This window comes from Capra hircus, chromosome 9 (genome assembly GCF_001704415.2).
Source record: "Capra hircus breed San Clemente chromosome 9, ASM170441v1, whole genome shotgun sequence".
NCBI classification, from domain to species: domain Eukaryota; kingdom Metazoa; phylum Chordata; class Mammalia; order Artiodactyla; family Bovidae; genus Capra; species Capra hircus.
Window position 1 is genome coordinate 54,605,055 of NC_030816.1, and position 24,258 is coordinate 54,629,312.

The following is a 24,258-nucleotide window of genomic DNA, read 5'->3' on the forward strand; positions in this document are numbered from 1 at the left end:
TTCTCTTTGGCATTTCATATAATGCCTTGTATGTAGTGTGTCAGCTATGATTTGATGAATGAGTGAGTAATAACAGAGAATAAAGGAACAGTGAGAAGAGATATACAGATCATTTATTAATAATTTAATATTGATAGCAAAGGAAATTAAAATGCTCAAAGAACCTACCCATAAAGCAGATAGTTCATTCTCAAGTTGAAAATGAATTAGGAATACAATCAGGGGTTGCTTCATGGATGATAGTTGTTGATTACTCCTGAAGAAATTTTGAAAAAAGCAATTATGTACCTGGGAACACATAACAAGAATTGAGACCCAAGCTTTGAAGATCACGTGTATTAGAAAACTACTAAGAAGTGGATAACCTCTGTCTCTGTGAGGTGTAATAAAAGTCCTGGAGCACCATGCTTCTGTGTTTGAATTGTGCCACTCTAAAGTATATTAAATATCAACCTGTAATGTTCTATAGTAAGCACTGTTTTAAAACTAGTATCTTTTTAAAGAAAACTTTGGAGTCTTTCAATAAGAAATTACTTAGATATGCAGTCTCTTAAGGGAGATTAGAAAGCTAAAAAGGAAGTAGAATCTGATGTGATAATTAAGTCTGTACTTATCAGAAAGCAGAGTACTAGTGAGGAGCTAAAAAGATGTTCTCCCTGATTCATTATTTTCTTAGCAGCATCAAGAGGCTCTTTAACCAGTCCATAAGAACACACATATAAGAATTATTATATCCACCAATGGATCAAATTGCCAACATCCATTGGATCATAGAAAAAGCAAGAGATTTCCAGAAAAGCATTTACCTCTGCTTTATTGGCTATGCCAAAGCCTTGACTGTGTGGATCACAACAAACTGTGAAAAATTCTTAAAGAGATGGGAATACCAGACCACCTAACATGCCTCCTGAGCAATCTGTATGCAGGTCAAGAAGCAACAGTTAGAACCAGACATGGAACCACGGACTGGTCCCAAATAGGGAAAGGAGTACGGCAAGGCTGTATATTGTCACCCTGTTTATTTAACTTATATGCATAGTACATCATGTGAAATGCTGGCCTGGATGAAGCACAAGCTGGAATCAAGATTGCCGGGAGAAATATCAATCACCTCAGATATGCAGATGACACCACCCTTATGGCAGAAAGTGAAGAGGAGCTAAAAACCTCTTGATGAAAGTGAAAGAGGAGAGTGAAAAAGTTGGCTTAAAGCTCAACATTCAGAAAACTAGGATCATGGCATCCGGTCCTACCACTTCATAGCAAATAGATGGGGAAACAATGGCAACAGTGAAAGATTTTATTTTCTTGGGCTCCAAAATCACTGCAGATGGTGACTGCAGCCATGAAATTAAAAGATGCTTGCTCCTTGAAAGAAAAGCTTTGACCAGCCTAGACAGCAATATTAAAAAGCAGAGACATTAGTTTGCTGACAAAAGTCCTTCTAGTCAAAGCTATGGTTTTTTCCAGTAGTCATGTATGGATGTGAAAGTTGGAGCATAAAGAAAGCTGAATGCTGAAGAATTGATGCTTTTGAACTGTAGTGTTGGACAAGATTTTTGAGAGTCCCTTTGAATGCAAGGAGATCCAACCAGTCCATCCTAAAGGAAATCAGTCCTGAGTATTCATTGGAAGTACTGATGCTGAAGCTGAAACTCTAATACTTTGGCCATGTGATGCAGAGAACTGACTCACTGGAAAAGATCCTGATGCTGGGAAAGACTGAAGGCACGAGGATAAGGGGACGACAGAGAATGAGATGTTTGGATGGCATCACGGAGTCAGTGGACATGATTTTGAACAAGCTCTGGGAGTTGGTAAAGGACAGGGAAACCTGGCGTGCTGCAATCCATGGGGTCGCAAAGAGTCTGACATCACTGAGCAACTCAACTGAACTGATAATTACCATATTTAGTATTGACTTAATATTCAACAGTAGTAGAGGTTGAGAAAAATCAGAACCAAGGACTTTTATGTTGAGTGATTCTAACTCAATCGATTAGGAACTACACTCAATAAAGAAAAAGTATGGTATAGACTCAGGACTAAAAATGAAGAAGTCTAGAAACTTAAAGTTGTGGTTTCAAGCTGGGGTACTATGCAATAATATATAAGGTACATGCAGACTTAGGTCTGATAATTGTTTTCAAGTGAGTTGAAATGAATTGAGTGTAGGATTCAGTGAAGTGAATTAGTGTACAGATTTATAAACTGTAGCAGGATCTAAAGTATTTTGCCTCAAGATTTGTCACAATAAACAAAGTAAAACTAGCAGTTGGTTAACCAGTTTTTATAGGTATAGATATCCTACTATACTTACCATGTTGTGTTGGTAAAGACCACACTCATTTTGAATGATTCACTAGAAAGATTCGTAACTTTGAAAAGCTGTATAGTCATGGTTTATTAAAGTAAAAAAGGGGATTAGTGGTCCAGTGGTTAAGACTCCACACTTTCAATTCAGAGGGCACAGGTTCAATCCCTGGTTGGGAAACTAAGATCCCAGCTGTGCACGGTGCAGACAAAAAAATAAAAAAGATAAAGTGAGAAGGATACAGGTCAAAATCCTGTATCCTTTTGTATGCAACAACAGGTGCATAGAAAATCAAGGAGAGACCAAGCACAAACTTCCAGTTATCCTTTCCCAGTAGAATCATACAGAGAGTGGTTAATTCTAACACTGTTTTACAATACAAATGAATTATTATCAACCAGGAAAACTCATTGAAGTCTTAGTGTTCAAGGTTTGTATTGGAGGTCAAATTAAGTAGATATGGAGTACTCATATGACTGACTTTGTCTACTCAGGCTCAACTACCCCTAGGTCAAACTGATAATGGCAAGGACCCCACATGAACAAAACTAGGCATTTACCATAAATCATATCATTAGCATAAAATATCTCATATGACTCCTGGTTTCATTTATACAAAGACATTCTTTTCAGACAAGATATTCTAAGGGTTTAGTGGTTATGTCCCAGGAGCTGGTCTCAATTTAGAATGTGCAAGGTTTGAATACTCTGAGATCATTGAATTAATCCTTTACTGCGCCTTATGATACTGAAAAGTTTCTATGTTCTAGTGTCTCATGTTATGGATACTTTACTTACTATTGCCAGGTTAAACACCTCAAGTAGGGTTGTGTTGATTTATCTCCTACTGAATACTTTTAATGACTTTTCATCAATTCCTATGGGATAAGATCCGATCTCTTAAAGGTTTATTACATGAAGTTAGGGGCCCTGGAACCCAAGCACCAAATTAAGATCCTAGCATAAGGGAAATATTCAATATAGTTTTTTAAAGATTAAATACTGAATGAAACTTCTAAGCTTTGAATTATTTCTTATTCCTATTATTTTTGCTAACGAGGTCTCTCTTCTATCCCCTCCATCAGGATGAATTTTTAAACCATGCTTGAAGGCTTAGGTCAAATTCCACTCTTGTCATAAAGCCTCCTCAAGCCTTCATAGCAGAAACCAGCCCTTTATCCTCTGTGTTCTTATCATTTATTTCTGATATCTTCTTTTCATGTTCTACCTTGCATTATGTTGATTGTAAATGTATCTTTTTACTCAACTCTAGATGTTGGCTTTTAAAAACAGAGATCTTGATTTATTCATCTTTATAGTACCTAGAATTTCTACCATAATGTGATGCTTTGGTTTATTAAATTGAATATTGCAATTATTTAATCATTACTTTTCAAGGTCATATTGCTAGGCTAAAATATAACTAACAAAAATGTAACTAATGTTTAAAAGTTTCTAATTGTTAGGCTCAGTATGAATCTCAGAAAAGTGGTATTACAAGCTTTCAAATTAGAGTAAATGAAAGTAAATTAGACCAAGCACATAAGAACACAGCGTACAGAACAGCTGTACTGTGTCCTTAACAGAATAAGCTAAATTATCATTATTGATATGTTTCATCTTTCCTGCCTTTGTCCTCTTCTGAAGATGCTCTCCGGTTCAGGATTTGGGGGATATATTTGCCATCTTAGGTCTGAAATTAGTTTGATTAGTTTTGTCGACATCTATCATCTCAAAATATCTGAAATTTACCTTAGAAATAGCAATAATACTAGCAGGAATATCAGTGCAAAAATTGAATTTATGTGCATATTGGGAGGGTAAAGTCTGACATGACACGTCTAGAGACACTCTTTCATTTAGGCTCCTGGCAATGCAGAAATGGTTGGGTTGGTAAGGAATACATAGAAATCAAGCCCAAAACTTAATTCAAATATATTATTCTCTTGGATATCAGAATATCTTTTTGTTTATTTTTATAAATTTCTCTATTTTTCATGCTGTTGTTCTTCTTTTATCTTTCCCCCTATATTCTCACATTTCCATTGCCCTATCTTCTGCCCAATCTTTATAAAAACATGTTTTTATGAAACGTCTACTAGGTGCACAGCACTTCACCAAGAGATTTATTTAAACTTAAAAAAGTTTTATTAAGCTAGTAGTCAGTGTTGTACCGGAAACACTTCCTTTTTGGGGTATAACAAAGGCAGGTGAGACAGGGTTCTGCGTTTGAAGAGATTATGGTATGGCTGGAGCGAATGATCTTAGAAGATATCGCAGTACTTTTCTGTGGTTATTATGGAAGAATGACAGAAGGCTATGGGAACACATTTGAGAAAGAAGTTAGTTTTCTAAGGAAAAGGAAAATTTCAGAATTGAAGTAGTAAGAGAATTCAAGGAAGAGGGAAAATGTGGGGCAAACTCATACATGGGGACTACTATGAATCTATCTCCTGAAAAGCAGGGAACTTTCATATAGAAGACATTAGTCAAGATTAACCATTCTTTAACTGAGAGATTATAGCCTTCCCAGTCTTTCGTCATGTAGTCAACTTTCTCCAGCTTGAGTTCCATGTATAAACAAGTAATTTTTCAGTATCCTGGGTCTAGGATTAATGAAGCCAATCCAGAGAGTAGTCACCAAATGAGAATAATTTTTTCCCCATAGTGGTACTCTATGATTAACTGACTATACCGTGTTAAAGGAAACACTGTGAAAATTAACTAGGGAAAACTTTCTTTCCTACTGTATCTCATCATGGAAATAGTGTGACTATTTGCCCAGTTTCTCTACCTGTCTCATTCTTAGGCTTGCTTCAAGGATTTGTATTTTTCATATGTGGTGTGAAAAATATTTTACCATCTGTATAATATCAATGTTCTATTCTACATCTATGTATCAGCTTAATATCTTTTATTTTATCATGTATCATGTGTTCTAAGAGGAAGCAGTTCAACAACATAGATGGTTAAACACTGAACCAAATGTCTAAGTTATTGCTGGATTTATCATGACAATTACTCCACTCTGGACAAAGGTGAAGATCAAATTGTAACTTGGTGAAGTAGATTAGAGTACTGTTTGATAATAAGCATTATTTCCTATTTTAGTGAGGTTAGGACAGCATATAGTTAATAAGAAGTTTTTGAGATTTTAAAAAATATGATTATACATTAAATAAAGTTGACAGGTAACATGAAGAATATACAGCTTATATTTTTCTTAAGCAGCAATAGGGACAATGTTCTATTTTGAAAGGCACCTGTGTTAATAACCTACTTCTCTGTTTATAGGAAAATGTTGAAGGAGGAGACTGTAGTCGCTGCAAATTTGGGTTCTTCAATTTGCAAGAGGATAATCACAAAGGTTGTGATGAGTGCTTCTGTTCAGGAGTTTCAAACAGATGTCAAAGCTCCTACTGGACCTATGGCAACGTAAGCAATAAATAGCCTTCGAATTCTGTGTGCTGCTCTACGGGGCTTCTTGCTATTGTCCTTCTGTAAGAAATTAACTTTTTTTTCTTGTAGTGAGTTTCTACTTAAACTTATCTTGGAGAAGTGATGGAATTTTCTTTCAAATACTAGCTGTGTCTCTTTGACCAAAGCCTTTAAGGTTTTGTACCAGTGTGTAAACTGGAACCTCTTGTAATAAGTCAACACTAGCCTTTTCAGTGTCCATGATTAGTATGTGAAGCAATGATGGAATTCATGCTACTTTTGCCTCAAGGGCAGACAGTTCAACAGAGAATACATCTGATTGTAATAGGAATGATTATGAATTGCATTCACCAGTAGTTTTGGTATATACACTAAGAGAAACTCCTTTAACAGCTATGTACATAATACCTATTACCCACCAGTCTTTAGTTGTGATTTGTTGTTACCATAGCTCTTTCTTTGTTAAAAGGAGAGACTAAATTTGAATAATATCTTCCTTCTTAATTGATTTGAAAAAGTTCAAGTTATTATATGTCTAGTGGTGGTGACGGTGGTTTAGTCCAACTTTTGTTACTCCATGGACTGTTGCCTGCCAGGGTCCTCTGTCCATGGGAAGAATGGTGGAGTGGGCTGCCATTTCATTCTCCAGAGGATCTTCCCAACCAGGGATTAAACCTAGGTCTCCTGCATTGCAGGCGGATTCTTTACCACTGAACCACCAGGGAAGCCCTGAGATATTCTCCCTCTACCATAAACATAAACATGTTTCCCTCCTACCTCCTTTGCCTATCATACACTCATTGATTTTTCATCCCTTCACAGACAGCAGTTTGCCTTGTTATGAAACAGGACTTTCAGGGAATTTCAAATAGTTTGCATGGCAGCACTTAGTAGTACAAAATACAAGGAAACAGGCTGGAGAAAGGAAGAGAAACCTACAGAGGGAATGAGAAACTAGATATACATGGTTGAGTTTACTAAGAAGTTGAGCTCTTATCCTTGGAGAGTAAGTATCTGAAGGATTGTAGCAGGGGGTGTTGTGATTAGAGTTAGACTTTACAAAGATCATTCTTTTAATAAAACTGAATTCCAAACACTACTACCTTTCAGCTTTAATCAGCTAGCTAATCCTTAATACAACTATGAAAATTTTCTCTACTTGTGTTGCTTTTAAGTCTGAAATATCATGTGTAGTTTCTGATTGTACTCTTCGTACCTAAATGAACCTGTGCGTACTTTATCAAGTATTGCTTGTGGAACAGATTTTGTAGAACCAACGGGAAATGAACAGCTAGTCTAACTTCACCCTCTAGACTGTTCCATTAATGTACAAAAGTTTTGTGATTAGCAGAGGCGCAGAAGTAGCATTCAGCCTTGTACTTCAGAAACTAGGTTCACTGATATTTGCATTTCAGGAGTTTCTCTGGAAAGAACTTTCTCTGAATCTCACTGGGCTGTCCTAGGAGGTCTGATGAATGATGTTGGAAAGGGAAAAGTAGTAGTATGTATCTTGCTGCTTTTCTGTCCAATAAACTTTCACTGAATCCCTCTCTTTGACAAAAGTCAGTCCCAGCAGTTCCACAGCTTTAGAAGATACAGAATCAAATGACCTCTGCATGAAGAAATTTTAAAAATATTTCATCCATATGTGATCACCATTACCGTTCTGCTACCCATTACCCACAACACCAAGCAGCTCACACATGACTAGTGGGTCCCTGGTAGCCGCAAACCTCTGTATCCAGTGTTATGTCCTGACTAGGTAGGATGGTTTAAATTTAGAATTGTAGCTGTGTGCCACACAGAGCTGGAGAATAAACATGTCAAAGCAAGTCATCTTTCCCTAATTCCTCCTTAAATGTTCCTTCCTTTTCTGGGCAAAGGATCAAGACTAGGGGTTGTTATAGCACTTCTGACCCCATGGGAAGGAATACGAACAGTATTGGGAGCTGGTGTTTTCAACTATCCTGGAGCCTCAAGTTGAAATTAAATATATGAAAAGGAAGGAACTAGTAAATGAAAATCTACCTTTCATATCTTATCTCTTTTCCTCCTCTTCTTTTCAAATGTATATATAATACCTTTTGAAATAATTGTTTCCATAAGAAACAGGAAAGCACTAGTAGAGTGAAAAATGCGACATTCAAACTTCAACTATTTGATAATTTATACAAAATTATGTGTGATTTTAAATGACTTTTTAAGAAAGTAGTATTTAAAATCATAATTTTTAAAAATCACACTGGATTAATAAAAACAGATTATACTATAATATCATCCAAACTCCTAGAAACATCAAGAAAAAAAATAATGGTGAGAACGTATGAGACATTTAATGATATACACAGCTTTTATATTTTCCTAAACGTTCATAGTTTTTGTGTTTTTATTTTTCAAAATATGAACGCTACAGAAATAGGAAAGAGAAGTGTCTGGGTTCTTTTCCTAAGTGACAATGATTGTGTGTTTTCCTTAAGATAAAAGACATGAGTGGCTGGTATTTGACTGACATTTCCGGCCGTATTCGAGTGAGCCCCCAGCTGGATGACTTAGACCCACCTCAGCAGATCAGCATCAGCAGCGTAGAGGCCCGCCAAGCCCTGCCCCAGAGCTACTACTGGAGTGCACCAGCACCTTACCTGGGAAACAAGGTGAGGCCATACAGTGCTTGCTTCTTGCTACATTACTTCAGTTGATCAATAAGGAGAATGGGTTTTATATAGTCTTTCTTTAAAGGAAGATGAGATCAAATATATACTGATTGGATTGCTGGAACCAACTAAATCAGATTAAGCTGGACTTTTCCACCCTGCCCCATGGGTGGTTGCATCCCCACATCACAGTTCTATATAGTTGCTATCCTGTGTTAACATTTTGAAAGGACAAATAAAGCAATGAAGCCTTTAGATTTTTTGTTTTTGTTTTTTTTGCAAAACAGATTGTAGATATTGGAAGAAACGGTGTCATGTTTACTTGAAATAGCTGTTTTTCTAGAATTGTCTGTGGTGGAATACTTACTGAAGTCTTTCTCATCTGTTTCTATTTCATTTCAAAACTGGTATTCAAGAGAGCTACTTTCTCTACCTTGTCGGAATGTTAATTAGAAATGAAATTTATTACATAACTAATTTAATACTTGCCATGAAACTTATAATAAACACCATATTTCCTGGAGCTCAGGAAGAGAACCACCATAAAAGAGCCAGATTGAAAGCACGTTTGTTTTCAAGCCCACTGACACACATAAACACACACACACAGATAAACAAATGTAGCACTTTCAGAGATGAAGGTGCTTCTTTCTTCCCCTCTGTTGTGAATTAACTCTGATTGCTTGGCTTTTATCATTTTATTTTATTTTGCTTAACAGTTCATTGGAAACAAAATTTGATATTGAAATTCTAAATGAGAATACTTTGATCTGTGGAACTTAATACCTTGTCAGCTCATAATTAAATGACCTGATCACACCAGAAATTGTGACCATTCCAGAAAAATCCTTTAGCAAATTGATGCTATTTAAGACTAGTTTTCATCTATAAGAATGTAGCTTACTTTGGAAAAAATCTTCATGGGTAAATAAAAATATTTTAATAATTAGTGGTGTGTGAGCATTAAGACAGAAAATCTTGCTAGTTCATATGAATGGAAACTAGTGGTTTTATGTGATTGAAAACATTATAACTTTTGGCCCGTTTCTTATTTTTACAGGCCTCTAAATACCATTATGAAAAATGTGTAAATGAGTAAAACACATTTTTCAATGAATATGTATTTTTAAAGAGACTATGTTGCATAAAATTTTCCAGCTGTAATAAAAATCTAATTAAACTGTTACTTCAAAGCCCTTTCCAACAAGAGGTCATTCTATCCTATTTTATTTAGAAATTCCTGAATACCTGACAAGAATAAAATAGCACATACGACTCAAATGTCTATAGCTTAAAATTGCCAAAAAACAAAACAAACAAAAAAAACAGAAGCTGCCTTTTTTTCCAACTGCTCTGAGGAATTTCGAGAAGAACCATGGATCAAAATTGGATGAGCTTCAGAGGTCTTACTTTCCTTACCACAGTGAAGTTTACTTATAGGTAGTTTTTTAAAAATAGAATATTTGCCATATTTTCCATCATTTCTTCTTTGCCCATATGCTTTTTCTTTCTGTTGGCTGAAAATCAAACTGACGGAAGGCAAGCAAATGGGACATGAAATAGCATCAGAGCAAAGCATTTGGACATCCTGTTCGTAGTGTTGGTTCCCAAAGATAACTTTCCTTATCCTGTCTGGACTGTTCCTTGTAACCACCCACAATGAAGTGCTTCATATCCTGCACAGATCGTGTTCACATCAAAAAGCTGTGTTTGCCTGTGCTTCAGTTTCCACTCAGTGAACAAAGTACTGGTAACAGGGTGTGCAAATTGTTTGAATATGGAAGACATTTTTTAATGAAATGTGGAAGCCCATGGTGGTTTACTGTCAGACATCTCAGCATGAATGAAACAATTTGCTTTAATAACTGAACCATATAAATTTTTGATACTACAATAATACTGCAAGCTCTCACAAATTACCGCAATACATCCTGTCATGTCACATCACGTAAATTGCAATCATGATGACCTGCTTAGCTTGGTTGATATAATATCTTGCTAAAGAAATGGAAAATTGTAGGGCCTTATTTGTAAATCTAGTAAAGTCACTTTTCTAAATAGTTGAGGCTAAATTCTTTCCCAGTAATTGCTGTTGGAATCAGAGCCATTGCCAAAATCTGACAGAAATAGTATGTCAAGAAACTAGTCTATCTGCTTAGATACTGAATTTGATTTGCATTCATGACCAGGAAGCTCTGGACATATAATCCTTCTTTTGCCTTTTTAGTATTAATTTCTAAGTTGAAAAAAGTACTTATGAGATGCTATTAGCTTTTCCTAAATATTTGTATAACTGATTTTCAAACATTTTCTAGGTTCCTCAGTGATAAATTCACTTATAACAGATGGGAGATGTGTTGTACGTATTTTATTTTAATGAGGGTGCCACATGCCTGTCTTCCTGTGTTTTGGTAACCTAACCCCAAATAATAAAACTGCTCTCACTTGAGATACACTTTGCTAACATAGAAACCTGCCTGGTCATAATTAAATTGAAGAGCACTAGCCAGTTTAGCAAAGGAATACTTTTCATATTAAGAAACATTTTTATCGACTACAGTCCCTCTTTGGAATAATGAGGAATACATAGGTGGATATAGTTATGTATGTAGATAGTAGATGAGGTCTGGAAAAGTTAGCATATTTTTATACTACTCATTTAAAAAATTTCCATAATCTTGTTGTCTATGGCAAGTTTGTGTGCTGAACCCACAGTGAGGCCAAACAAGTTGAAACATTGGAGTTTCGAGCTGAAAAGGGCCGAGCAAAGAGAGTGAGGCAGCCCACGATGCTCAAAAGACCCAAACTCCTCAAAGCACTTTTAGAGGCAAAGTGATGGGGGTGAGGAGGGTATATGTCACATGGTATGTGATCAGCTTGTGCACAGTTCCCTGATTGGTTGATGGTGAGATAACACGGCAGTGTTACAGGGGTTAACATTATCAGTCCTCAGGTTTCAGTAGGGGGCTATCTGCTCATGGTCATCAAGTAGTTAGCTTCTTCGATTTGATGGAGGTTTTAGCATCTGTAAAACCGCTCAAGGAATGTGCATTAGTATACTGTTATCTGGGTGCTTTAGGGAGGAACTAAGTATTCTCTGGCTGTCATATGTAAGGTTTATTGTTTAAATTCTTACCAGTTCTCCTGGACCAACTGCTATTTTTGTCACTACATGTTCAATTCCTTCAAGCATTAATTTCTTCTTTTGTTGTTGTTGTTGTCCTGGACTTTATTATTAATTCTTGAGCCAGGCTTTTATGACTCAGGAGGCCTGGGAGACTACAGGTTTTCTAGGAATAAAAGACCAGCAGATGACATGGCGAATGACTCTGTCCTGAGAAGGTCCCATGGAGCTCCACTGGGTTACAACCTCAACTATGAGTTAATCCCCCAACAGCAACCTGGAAAATGTTTTTTTCCCATATGTGTGTGAGCATTCAGCACAGTGTTCACAGTCGAGTGTTAATTCCCTGCCCCTTCCATTGTAGACATTCAAAGAAAATTAAGTCAGGCTCCCCCAGGGCTCTACTTGGCAGCATCTTATTTTCTCCAAATACTTGACAGAGGTTAATGCTTGGTTTTAGGGCATTCATGTAAGCATGGAACCAGGCATGAATGTAAAGTGCTGGAGCACAGAGGCCTGCTGACTTGCTACAGGCCACAGCTATTGAGAAACAGTTTGGGTATTTCAGAGTTGGAATAATTTACTGCTTTAGTAAACTAAGTGCTATTGGAACATTGAAATAGTTATTTCTTTTCGGTTACCCTAGTAATCTGAAATAGATAGTGCAGCCACCAAAACCAGTTCTCTTCCTGTTTGTAAAGAGCCCTGAGAATCTGACTTGGCCTATTGACTGTTCCCCCATTACCAGTAAGGTTTGCAAATCTGTCTCTGAGTGCTATTAAATTAATCTTATGTGATTTGGTCTTTATAAAACAATGCTTATTTTCTACAACATGTATACTATCTTTTTCTGTTTCTAGCTTAGAGGAGCTTTTTAAATTGTTTCATTGCAGTTTCCAAGAATACCTATAGTTTAGCATAAGCTGCATCTTATGAACAGCTGACAAAAGAGCATCTCGTTTTAAAAGTAATCTCTGGTATTTCTTTGCTGTGCTTGCTTGACTTACAGTTCTACCTCTAACATCCCTAATTAAAGCTGTGGCTTTTAAGGAGATTGATATTTGAAATTTATATGACAGGGTAGTTCTTGTCAAATGAAAGGAACTTCACAAATATTTTGTGATCAATGCTACATTTTTAACAACAACAATAGAACAGTTTTGATTAGATTTCTCAGAAATGACTCGAGTTGAGATTTAAGTTGGAATTGAAAGATGATTTCCATAATAGTTAAAAAATTAAAACCTCACTAATAAGCATGAGTTGCTCTCCTTTTAGCAACATAATTTATATTTCTGACTTCTTTGCTCTATATTCCTCAGAATTATTCAAAGTAAAGGTCAGACTCTCTCCCTCATCCTTAATGTCCTCCAAATTAAGTCTCAGATTAAGTGGATTAATTAAGAATGTATTATATATGTGGAGAATGGCATGGCTATAGAGGTAAATAAGATAAACAAACTGTGACTGAATTTTTATTCCATAAATCAGATCATAGTCTGACACAGGATACAGCATGCTTGGGGCTGGTGCATGGGGATGACCCAGAGAGATGTTATGGGGAGGGAGATGGGAGGGGGGTTCATGTTTGGGAACGCATGTAAGAAAGATTTTAAAATTTAAAAAATAAAAAACTAAAAAAAAAATGATTTGGCAATAGAATAATACCAGAAGAATATCTGTTGTCAAGAACAAACCAAATATATTGTTAGGGGCAAATATTTATAAAAAACAAACAAAAATCATAAGAACTTATTTATTACATGTAGTTCTGATAATGTCTACTCTGCAAAGTTAACCCAACTATGAGGACTCACAGTAAAATTTCTAGAATAGTAAAAATTCATAAAACTGACTGAGGGGGAAAATGTTAAAAATCATATGAACATTGAAACAATTGAATCAGTAGCCAAAAAATTATTCCTATAAGGAAAACAATGGTTTTATATTACACAGCTTTACAGAGAACAAAATGAACTGCAGCATGCCAGGTTTCCCTGTTCACCATCTCTCTGAGTTAGCTCAAACTCATGTCCACCGAGTTGGTGATGCCATCCAATCATCTCATCCTCTGTTGCCCCGTTTTCCTCCTACCCTCAATCTTTCCCAGCCTCAGAGTCCTTTCCAATGAGTTGGCTCTTTGTATCAGGTGGCAAAAGTATTGGAGCTTCAGCTTTAGCATCAGTCCTTCCAATGAATATTCAGGGTTTATTTCCTTTAGAGTTGACTGGTTTGATTTCTTTGCAATCCAAGGGACTCTTGAGTCTTCTCTAGCACCACAGTTCAAAAGCATCAATTCTTTGGCACTCAGCCTGATTTGTGGTCCAGCTCTTATATCCATGCATGACTATTGGAAAAACCATAGTTTTGACCCTACAGACATTTGTTGGCAAAGTGATGTCTCTGCTTTTCAACACACTGTCTAGGTTTGTCATAGCTTTTCTTCCAAGGAGCAAGCATCTTTTAATTTCATGGCTGCAGTCATCATCTGCAGTGATTTTGGAGCCTGAGAAAACAAAATCTGACACTGTTTCCACTTTTCCCCCGACTATTTGGCATGAAGTGATAGGACTGGATGCCACAATCTTCGTTTTTTGAATGTTGAATTTTAAGCCAGCTTTTCCACTCTCTTCTTTCACCTTCATCAAGAGGCTCTTTGGTCTCTCTTCACTTTCTGTCATTAGAGTGGAATCATCTGGATATCTGAGGTTGTTGACAAATCTTCCTGCAATCTTGATTCCAGCTTGTGATTCATCCAGCCTGGTATTTCACATGATGTAATTTGCACGTAAATTAAGTAAGCAGGATGACAATATATAGCCTTGTCTTACTCCTTTCACAATTTTGAACCAGTCCATTGTCCCATGTCCAATTCAAACTGTTGCTTCTTGACCTGCATACAGGTTTCTCAGGAGACAGGTAAGGTGGTTTGGTATTCCCATCTCTTGAAGAATTTTCCACAGTTTGTTGTGATGCACACAGTCAAAGGCTTTAGCATTGTTAGTGAGGCAGAAGTTGATATTTTTCTGGAATTCTCTTGCATTTTCTATGATCCAGTGGGTGTTTGCAATTTGATCTCTGGTTCCTCTCCCTTTTCTAAATCCAGCTTGAACATCTGCAAGTTCTCAGTTCATGTACTGTTGAAGCCTAGCTTGAAGGATTTTGAACATTACCTTGCTAACATATGAAATGAGCACAATTGTGCAGTAGTTTGAACATTCTTTGCCATTTTTCTTCTTTGGGATTGGAATGAAAACTGATCTTTTAAAGTCCTTTGGTCACTGCTGAGTTTTCCAAATTTGCTGGCATATTGAATGCTATACTTTAACAGTGTCATATCTTTTAGGATTTGAAATAGTTCAGCTGGAATTCCATGACCTCTACTAGGTTTGTTCATAGTAATGTTTCCTATGGCCCACTTAACTTCACACTCCAGGATGTCTGGCTCTTGGTGAGTGACCACACCATTGTGGTTATCCAGGTCATTAAGACCTTTTTTGTATAGTTCTCCTGTGTATTCTTGCCACCTCTTCTTAAACTGCTGTAGAAGGCCAGAGAGAGGGAGTCAGGCTATATACAACTTTGCAACAAAGAGGGCAGGCCATCTGAACATCAAAGATTATTGTTAAATAAAGAAAACCAGATATTAAGCTAAGAAACTTAGCATTCTTCTATGGGAATTTGCAAGCCTCTGGGCTCACTGAATTCTTTCCTTTCATACGTACTGCAGGTATCTGGGACCACTTCCTGTTTCTTGATTGTTACATCCTTAATTCCTTGTTCACCATGAGGCATGGCAGAGGATAGTTGCTTCTTGCATTCCTCTGAGCTCCTTTGCAATCATTGCAGGGGTGGCAGCATTTGCTGGGTCACAGGTATTGTATTCCCTTTTGGGAGCCCTCATTCACATTTGGAGGCCCCAAATCACTGATGGCTATGACATTTCTTGCCCACTGGTATGTCAGGAAATATTTCATTTTACAAGTCAACCTTGTTTATTTACAGCAGCAAAAACCAATTAAAACAATACTTTAAAAATAAGTCCTGGGCTTTCCTGGTAGTCCAGTGGTTAAGGATCCATCTCACAATGTAGGGGACACTGGTTTCATCCCCGGTCCAGGAAGATCCCACATTCTGCAGGGCAGCTAAGCCCCTGAATCACAACTATTGAGTCCACGTGCAGCAGCTACTAAAGCTGGTTACCCTAGAGCCCAGTGCTACACAGCAAAACAAGCCACAACAGTGAGAAGCCTGAGCACCACAACCAGAAAGAAGCCCCTGCTTTCTGCAAGTAGAGAAGGCCCACTCACAGTAAGGAAGACCCAGTGCAGCTAAAAATAAATAAAAATTTAAAGATAAGTCCTTTATAATAGCAACAAGTAACAAAATACTAAGGATAGAATCTATATAGAAAAGCAAAGAGCTTTTCAAATAATAAAAGGAAATCCTAAAGAAAGAAAGAGATGGGGTTTTAATCAAAACTTACCTGATAAAAAGACTTAGGACTCATTTTAAAAAAAAGTAATAATGATTGAGACAAAGTGCTATTGGTGTGAAAAAAGATTAGAAATGATCAGTGGAGTTGAAAAAATAGCCCAGAAATATCCCATGCATATATGGATACTTGATTATTAAGAAAATAGAAATTGCAGATCAAAGACAATAGAATGGACCATATAGTAAATGCTGTTGGTACCCCTGAGTATCTAAAAAGAAAAAAAATGACCATACCTGCATCTCTACCTCATATTATACATGGAAGTAAACTCTAGTTGAAACAAAGGCTACAGGTTTCAAAAATCATACTATAAAGCATGGAATTTTTACTTCTGGCCATGATTGAACAAATCTTTCTTAGACAACAAGATAATTTGAGAAAAAATGTGAAACAAGTTTTTAGACACTTTACAGCAGATATTGTAGAACTTTGATCCCTGAGAGAAAAAAAAAAAGAACCAGATGAATTGAGGCTTAACAGCTGGTAAGGTTGTTGCCTGGGTATTGTTTCAAGGTAAAATGCATTGAGAAAGTGGAAAGTGAAAGTGAAGTAGCTCAGTCGTGTCTGACTCTTTGCAACCCCATGAACTGTAACCTACCAGGCTCCTCCCTCCATGGGATTCTCCAGGCAAGAATACGGGAGTGGGTTGCCATTTCCTTCTCCAGGGGATCTTCCCGACCCAGGGATCACACCTGGGTCTTCCGCATTGCAGGCAGACGCTTTAACCTCTGAGCCTATCATGGCCAGAAAGTGTTTTATGTACTGAGTTTTCGTATTTAATCCAGTGTATATATAGTGTTTGGTTGTTGGTGGTAGTGGGAGAAGCACAAGATGGTGGGAATGGATGGGACACAGATATGTATAAAGGAAGAGGGCCTTCTGTAAGCCAAGAAGAGAGGCCTGAAGCAGCTCCTTCTCTCATAGTCCTCTGAGAAGACCTACTGACATCTTGATTATAGACTAACAAAGTAATATATTGGGCGTCCCAGGTGGTGCTAGTGGTAAAGAACCTGCCTGCCAATGCAGGAAACATAAGAGACTTGGGTTCAATCCCAGAGTAGGGAAAATCAGCTGGAGGAGGGCATGGCAACCCACTCCAGTATTCTTGCCTGGAGAATTCCATGGACAGAGGAGCCTGGTGGGTTACAGTCCGTAAAGTCACAAAGAGTTGGACATGACTGAAGCAACTTAGCATGCATGCAAAGGAATACTTTATTTCTTCCTTTAATTTTCTATGCGTGTCTATGTCCCATCCTTCCCCATCATTCTACTCTTGACTCAAAGCTATTATTTATGCAAGGGAAACTCTGGTCAGTTATTGCAGTGTGTTGATCCTTATGCTTTTCACAGATCTGATTCAAATGCTGCATCTCTTCCTTATTATTTCTGTAATCTTGAACACATCCCATTATTTAGTTGATACTTTCAATATCTGCAAATTGAGAATTCTAGCACCTCCTCAGAGTTGTGCAAAGCCCTCAAAAATGCCTTTAGCACATAGAAGCTGTTCAATAAATGCCAGTTGCTTTGAGAACTTCTGTAGTTGTATGGTGCAGCAGTTTATATGAGAGGTAGATCTTTATATCAATAAAGCACATTTGTTAGAGAACACTTTGTCCCTTGCTTATTATTTCTATCTGATTGAACATCTGGTGGTGGGAAAGACAAGATAGCATTAAAAATAAAAAACAGACAATCACAGAGAGTTAACTTTAGAAAGTAAGTCAATTATGTGACTCTTAAACAGAAGTTTGTGAAAATGTGAAAAAATTAAGTTAGTTATCTAGCTTTTGGAGGAACCTGCAGAGTGTTTTGTACTTTACCTTGAAGATACCAAAATAAAGCAAATGAGCATCGTGTCACATCTTTCTAAGCAAATGATGTGATAAGTAACTATTTCTGCCTTGCTAAGTTGCTTCAGTCGTGTCCGACTCTGTGCGACCCCGTGGACTGCAGCCTACCAGGCTCCTCCGTCCATGGGATTTTCCAGGCAAGAGTACTGGAGTGGAGTATTTAAAGGGATTTAAGATTTCTGCCCATCAATAACTGATTAGGGAAGTAAATTTTATCGTTATTATAAGCAGCATCAATACCTTGCGGTTATAGTATAGCAAGTTAAGGGCATTAAAGTAGACCCAAACTCAATATGACTGTTGTTTAGGTGCTAAGTTGTATACTAGTCTTTTGCGGCCCCATGGACTGCAGCCCCCCAGGCTCCTCTGTCCATAGGATTTCCCGCTGGGATGGGTTGTCATTTCTTTCTCCAGGGGATCTTCCTGACCCAGGGATCAAACCCATGTCCCCTGTATTGGCAAGCAGATTCTTTACCACTCAGTCACCAGGGAAGCCCCAATATAATTTATATCCTTATAAAAAAGGAAAACTTGGAGAGAGATACTCATACAAGGAGAATGCCATGTGAACATGAAGATAGCCATCTGCAAGCCAGAGAGAGAGATCTGAAACAGATCCTTTTCCCACAGCCTTCAGGAGGAGCCAACTCTGCTCCTTTGGTTTTGGACTTGTATCCTTTAGAGCTGTGAGACAGTGAATTTCTGTTTTTTGAGACATATAGGTTATGGTTTTGTTGTGATAGCCTTAGTAAACAAATCAAGTAAAATATCAATTATTTTAAAAATTCAAAGATTTTCATTTTGTTTTAATTTGTTGCAAATAAAAGCCTAATCTCATAGCTAAAGAAATTATAGAAGTTGATAACAAAGACCAACAGTTAAACAAAGAAATGGGCAACACATATGAATGCACAGTTCATAGAAACGGAATACAAATAGCTCTTAGGTATAAAAAAACAATGTACAACCTGACTCATAATACAACTATACTGAGAAACTGTCATTTACCTTAGAAGAGGCAACAAAATGGTAAAATGGATAGCATGCTATTTTAAGAATTATTTATTTATTTTTGGCTGTGCTGGGTCCTCATTGCTGCACAGGCTTCCTCTAGTTGGGGCAAGAGCAGCTACTCCCTAGCTGCAGTGTGCAGGCTTCTCATTGCCTTGGCTTCTCTTGTTGCAGCAAATAGACTCTAGGGCACGTGGGTTCAGTAGTTGAAATTCCCAGGCTCTAGAGCACAGGCTTAACAATTGGGGTGTGTGGGCTTAGCTGCTTCGTGAACCTGTGTGTCTCGTACACTGGCAGGCAGATTCTTGACTGTTAAGCCACCAGGAAAGCCTGGATAGTATGCTATTACTGAGATTTTAAAAGGACAAAGATCCTTATAATATTGGTAGTGGGGATATGTATTAATGCAATCTAAAAAAACTAACTTAGAAATTTTTACCAAAGTTACAAATGCACATGTGTTCATATATTTCTCTTCTGCAAAATTTTCCTATAGGGAGATATAAAGTGTGAAATGCAAAGTTATTCATTCACAAATGTTTGTGATAAACACAAAATTGTTACTGATAGGCTGATTAAATGCATTTTGGTACAAACACTATAATAATGTGCAATGATCTGAGGTATATGGTTAAGTAGTTAAACCTAGAAATAGAGTAGTGTATATGACCACCATTTGTGTAAAAAAGATAGTGGAAAAAAAGAATCTGCATGTAATTATAAGGTCGCCTAGCTGTTTAAAGTCATAGCCAGCATTTGATTGGAGGTGAACTTGTCTCAGAGACTGTCTGCTGCCCCATTCAAGAACATAATATTGTTAAAGTCATAAAATAAGGTATTCTAAGTATATGAAGCAGTTATCCTCCACTTAAAAATAAGTTTTAAAAAGATATTTCATGTAGAACAATATTTTTGTTTTGCTCTATTATAAACTATTAATTTTCTAGTCTAGACTTCATTGTAAAGATTATTGTTTTGATGAGATCATTTAATATGTGCCTCAATTCTATAAACTAAAAGTTGGTTGTCATGCTTAATTAATCACAAGGATTCCAATAATACTCTTATCTTTCCATATAGTTTCAGCATATTCTGTTAATATCAGCAGGGCCTGTTGGGGAAGCATAAAGCTTACATTTCTAGGAATGCGGTCTTCCCATGACTTCCAACATAGTAGTTGAGTGGACACCCTCTCACCTTATTTTTTCTGAAGTTCTCCCTCTATGACTCGGGTCTGAGATTCCAAGTAGTTAAAATTCAACATTTGCCACATGGAAAAAGGAGCTATGTGATAAGACCCCGATCTGAAATGTGATGAATTATTAAACAGGTAGTTTGTTGGGTGATTGAAAATTACCTGGAAAAGAGTGCTTATCTCCTTGAGGCACATCGAACACTGACGGAATTGAGCCAATTAGACTGACTGTCTCTTCAATGAGTTGTGACCTCTCGATGGTAATAGCTTATTATGATGATAAATGAACCCATCTCTTCAACTGAAGCCTGAGTACACACTTCAGCAGTTTCCCTGAATCATGAGGCCATTACCTCTCAACTTCAGATCGACAGCAGTGACAGCCCCGGGAGCAGACGGCATGCATGACTAGACACAGATGATTGTTTTATGCCTATGAATATATTTACAGCTATTTCCAAAGAAACGGGACCTCCTTGCGCATTGTGTGTTCACACCTGAAATAGTTACTATATGACGTCTCCTTTAACAGGAAGAAGGCTGCATCATAACTTGAGATAACTAGGTGCTTTTTTGTTTTTAGCTTTTGTTTGTTGTTTTCATTGTTTAAATTGCCAATCTTGGTCTCCTGATGGAGTAAAATTGCAGCATAAAAAATATATTTTTTACAATAAATATGTTTGTAGTATACAGACAAGTTTTAAAATTAGTTAATTTAGTCTGATTAAATCTCACAATTTGTATTTGATGTGAATTAGGGAAACTGCTCAGAGGCTTCTTTTGTTTGTAGAGAACTTTTGTAAAGATTTTGGTTTTTAAGAATCGCGCAGGCATAAATACTTTAGTTTTTGTATTCCCACATCAAGGAAATGTCAGAAATTCTTTTTTTAAGTAGTTGCTGAAATTTCATAATCAGTTTCCTTATTCTGCTATAGTAATATCTCCGGATTGAGAAGAATTAGAGGACAACAGGTTATTTGTTATGTTTATAACAAAATACAGTCTTCTAATTCCTGTTAATTATTAGACAGATGTAAGTTGCCAACTTCTCAAATATAGACCTGAAAAAACCCTATTAATCAAGCAAAACTAACTTAATGAAGTTACTGCAATAAGGGAAAACATCAACCACCTAGACGAAGTCCTAGTAGCGTCTCAGAAGAAGAGAAAAGATCAGAGGAGGACTGTCATTGTTGTTCAGTCGCTAAGCCATGGCCAACTCTTTGTGACCCCATCAACTGTAGTACGCCAGGCTCCTCTGTCCTCTACTACCTCCCAGAGTTTGCTCAAACTCATGTCCATTGACTCAGTAATGCTATCCAGCCATGTCATCCTCTGTCACCCCCTTCTCCTCCTGGTCTCAGTCTTTCCCAGCATCAGGGTCTTATCCAATAAGTTGGCTCTTTGCATCAGGTGGCCAAAGTACTGGAGCTTCAGCTTCAGCATCAGTCTTTCCAGTGAATATTCAAGGTTGATTACCTTTGGGACTGACTGGGTAGATCTACTCACAATTCAGGGGAGGAGGATACTCATGGGTTTTAGGGGAAAGGTTGGATGATTTCAAAGCAAAGCTTGCATTGCAGGTAATTGGGCAGAATTTGTACCATAGCTTTGGATTTGTCACAAGAGTCTTGAAGTGTTGAAGAGCTTGTTGATAGTATATAAGTAAGCTAGTTGAGACAGGTAAGGTTTTTTCAGAGCTTGTTTGCAGAATTTTTAAAAATAAGAATAGGAAATTATACTCATGCCAAACCTTATCATAGTAATAGGGAATTATGTTGACTTTAGTTCTTACAGACAATAGCTATGGGATCACAGTAAAGTTACTTCGTTTTCTTGTGCCACTGTTTCCTCATGTTTAAAGTGGAGATAATACTAGTGCCCATTTCAACAGAATCATTTTGAGGATTTAATACATATACAGCACTTAAGATACTGCTTGATGAAAAAATAAGTGCTCAGTGTTAGCTACTATTTTTTAAATTTCTGTTTAATTGAAGAATGATTGCCTTACAATATTGTGTTGGTTTCTGCCATACATCAACATGAATCAGCCATAACTATTATTTTTAATTCCATCTGGGCCTATTTCGAGGTCAGACATAATTCCATTGAAATTTTAGAAAGGCTACCCATGAAGAAAGGGAAGGAAGGACGGAAAGAAAGAAGGGAAGAAGGAAGGAACAGAGCAGAAAAGGAGAATCTGTTCATATGTATTTCATTTTTAGGGTATTTTATAGGTTAGAAAATGACTATCTATGGGGACCTACTTCTTTTAGCCCAGCTCTATCAAGAAGTGGTTTGGTCTTTGAGTAAAATACGTTTTTGTTTTCCAGTTTTCTTCTGGGGCTGAGTTTGACATGATTATCAGCCTCAGTGTTCCTGAAATAAGTCCTTTATAATGAAATGGAACTGGAACTGAAAGAAATTTTGGCAGGCCATTGAAGGTCTCCAAGACTGTTTACTGCATTAAGCTTATTTTTACTTATCATCACAGGAGGAAAAAAGAGTAGACGCATTGTTCTTATAGCAAACAGTTTAAAATTAAGATGTGATTTTTAAAATAAGAGTCAAAATGCTTTATTTTGCTTTTTCTTTCAAAACAAGTATAGAAATAAATTTTGATTATGTTAATGTCTAATCTTAATTCTGCTCTTGAGAAACTTGAAACTTTACACAGGAAACAACACAGCAATTTAATGGATCTCACTATCTAGCAAATTTTTGGAGGATGAAGGATAGAATGTGTTTGGAAAAAGAAATAACTATCTATTGTGCCAAACACATGAACTTTGTGCTTGGTGAAAGATATTTAGACTAAAGAAAATATAAACTATGCTGGGAATGAACCCCATGACCACTTGATCCTGTAAGATTTAGCAGGGATTGGGTTTGTTTGCATGTCACTGACTTATGTGGTGCAATAGTTTTACTTAAAAGAGACAAGCCAGGTTAAGTAGTTCAGCAAAACCATTTAGATCAGCCCTTTATTTTATTTTTTTTTAATTTTTATTTTTAAATTTTTTTTAATTTTTATTTTTCCTTTATTTTACTTTACAATACTGTATTGGTTTAAAATCTATTTAGATAGAGTTACAGCAGTCTCTCAAGTGTGGCGCTCAGACCCACATCAGAGTCATCTGGAGTCTTTATTGAAAATGGATATTTTTGGCCTCTATCTTGGATTCACTCAGTCAGGAGATCTGGGGGAAATATGTGGAAATCTACGTTTTTAAGCAACCTCCCCCAAGTGATTGTTTACTCGTAAAATTTTGAGTCACTCTTGTGTGATTATTTTTTTAAATTACCAATGATCAAATAGATATCCTTAGATGGTTCCTGAGGCTAAAACTTCCCAAAGCTTAAAAAAAATATTTAAAAATTAAAAATTCCCACAGCATGTTTTAATCTGAATTTCAAAGTTGACTTTTCTACCCGATAGTAATAGTCTTGCCTTTGCCAAGGAACCCTCAAATAATATGTTGTTAGCTACCACAAACTGTGTAAATCCAAATCTATATATCTATCTCATTACAAACAGATACACACACACACACACACACACACACACACATACACACCATACACAAAAACACATATTCTCATGGGAAGAAAATGAATCTTAGAAAGAAGCTATTTTTTTAATGGAAAGTCTAAAATGCACTGCCATTGCTATCTGGAATGAGGAAATTCAGCAAGATGAGAATATAACTTGGGGATTAGGGACAGTTTCAGATTCTAGCAAAGTTTCTAACTCTTCCTTAATGTGTATGAACAGTTTTGCTATTTGAACTCACCGACTCAATGGACATGAGTTTGAGTAAACCCCAGGTGTTGGTGATGAACGGGGGGGCCTGGTGTGCTGCAGTCCATGGAGTTGCAAAGAGCTGGACACGACTGAGCGACTGAACTAGAACTCAAGCAAGATCCTCAAATGCATTGTGTTTAAAATTTATATTAGTGAAGTTCGGAGGCGATTATAGTTGTAGTAACAGAACCTGTTTTACAAGCAAAATCTTTATTAGAACACACAAAATCAAGAAAAATCATTCAAGTGGGTGACAGGGCTGGTGCTGGTCACCAGGGGAGACAAGAATGGTGCTGGTTACGATGACTAGCAGGGTGGGTTCTGCTTATACTGGATGACAAGGACAGGAGCTCTGTGCGCGTTGCT

The 24,258-nt window shown here is 37.0% G+C and overlaps 1 protein-coding gene across 3 annotated transcripts in view; it reads left to right on the plus strand.

The window, feature by feature from the left end:
* LAMA2 (laminin subunit alpha 2) overlaps nucleotides 1–24,258 on the plus strand; it is a 677,281-nt gene that overhangs the window by 298,931 nt on the left and 354,092 nt on the right. For all 3 annotated transcript variants that reach the window (XM_005684731.3, XM_005684732.3, XM_018053196.1), the window contains exons 11-12: nucleotides 5,609–5,749; nucleotides 8,230–8,403. In XM_005684731.3, the coding sequence (XP_005684788.2) occupies nucleotides 5,609–5,749; nucleotides 8,230–8,403 (315 nt within the window). The remainder of the gene's footprint in view (nucleotides 1–5,608; nucleotides 5,750–8,229; nucleotides 8,404–24,258) is intronic.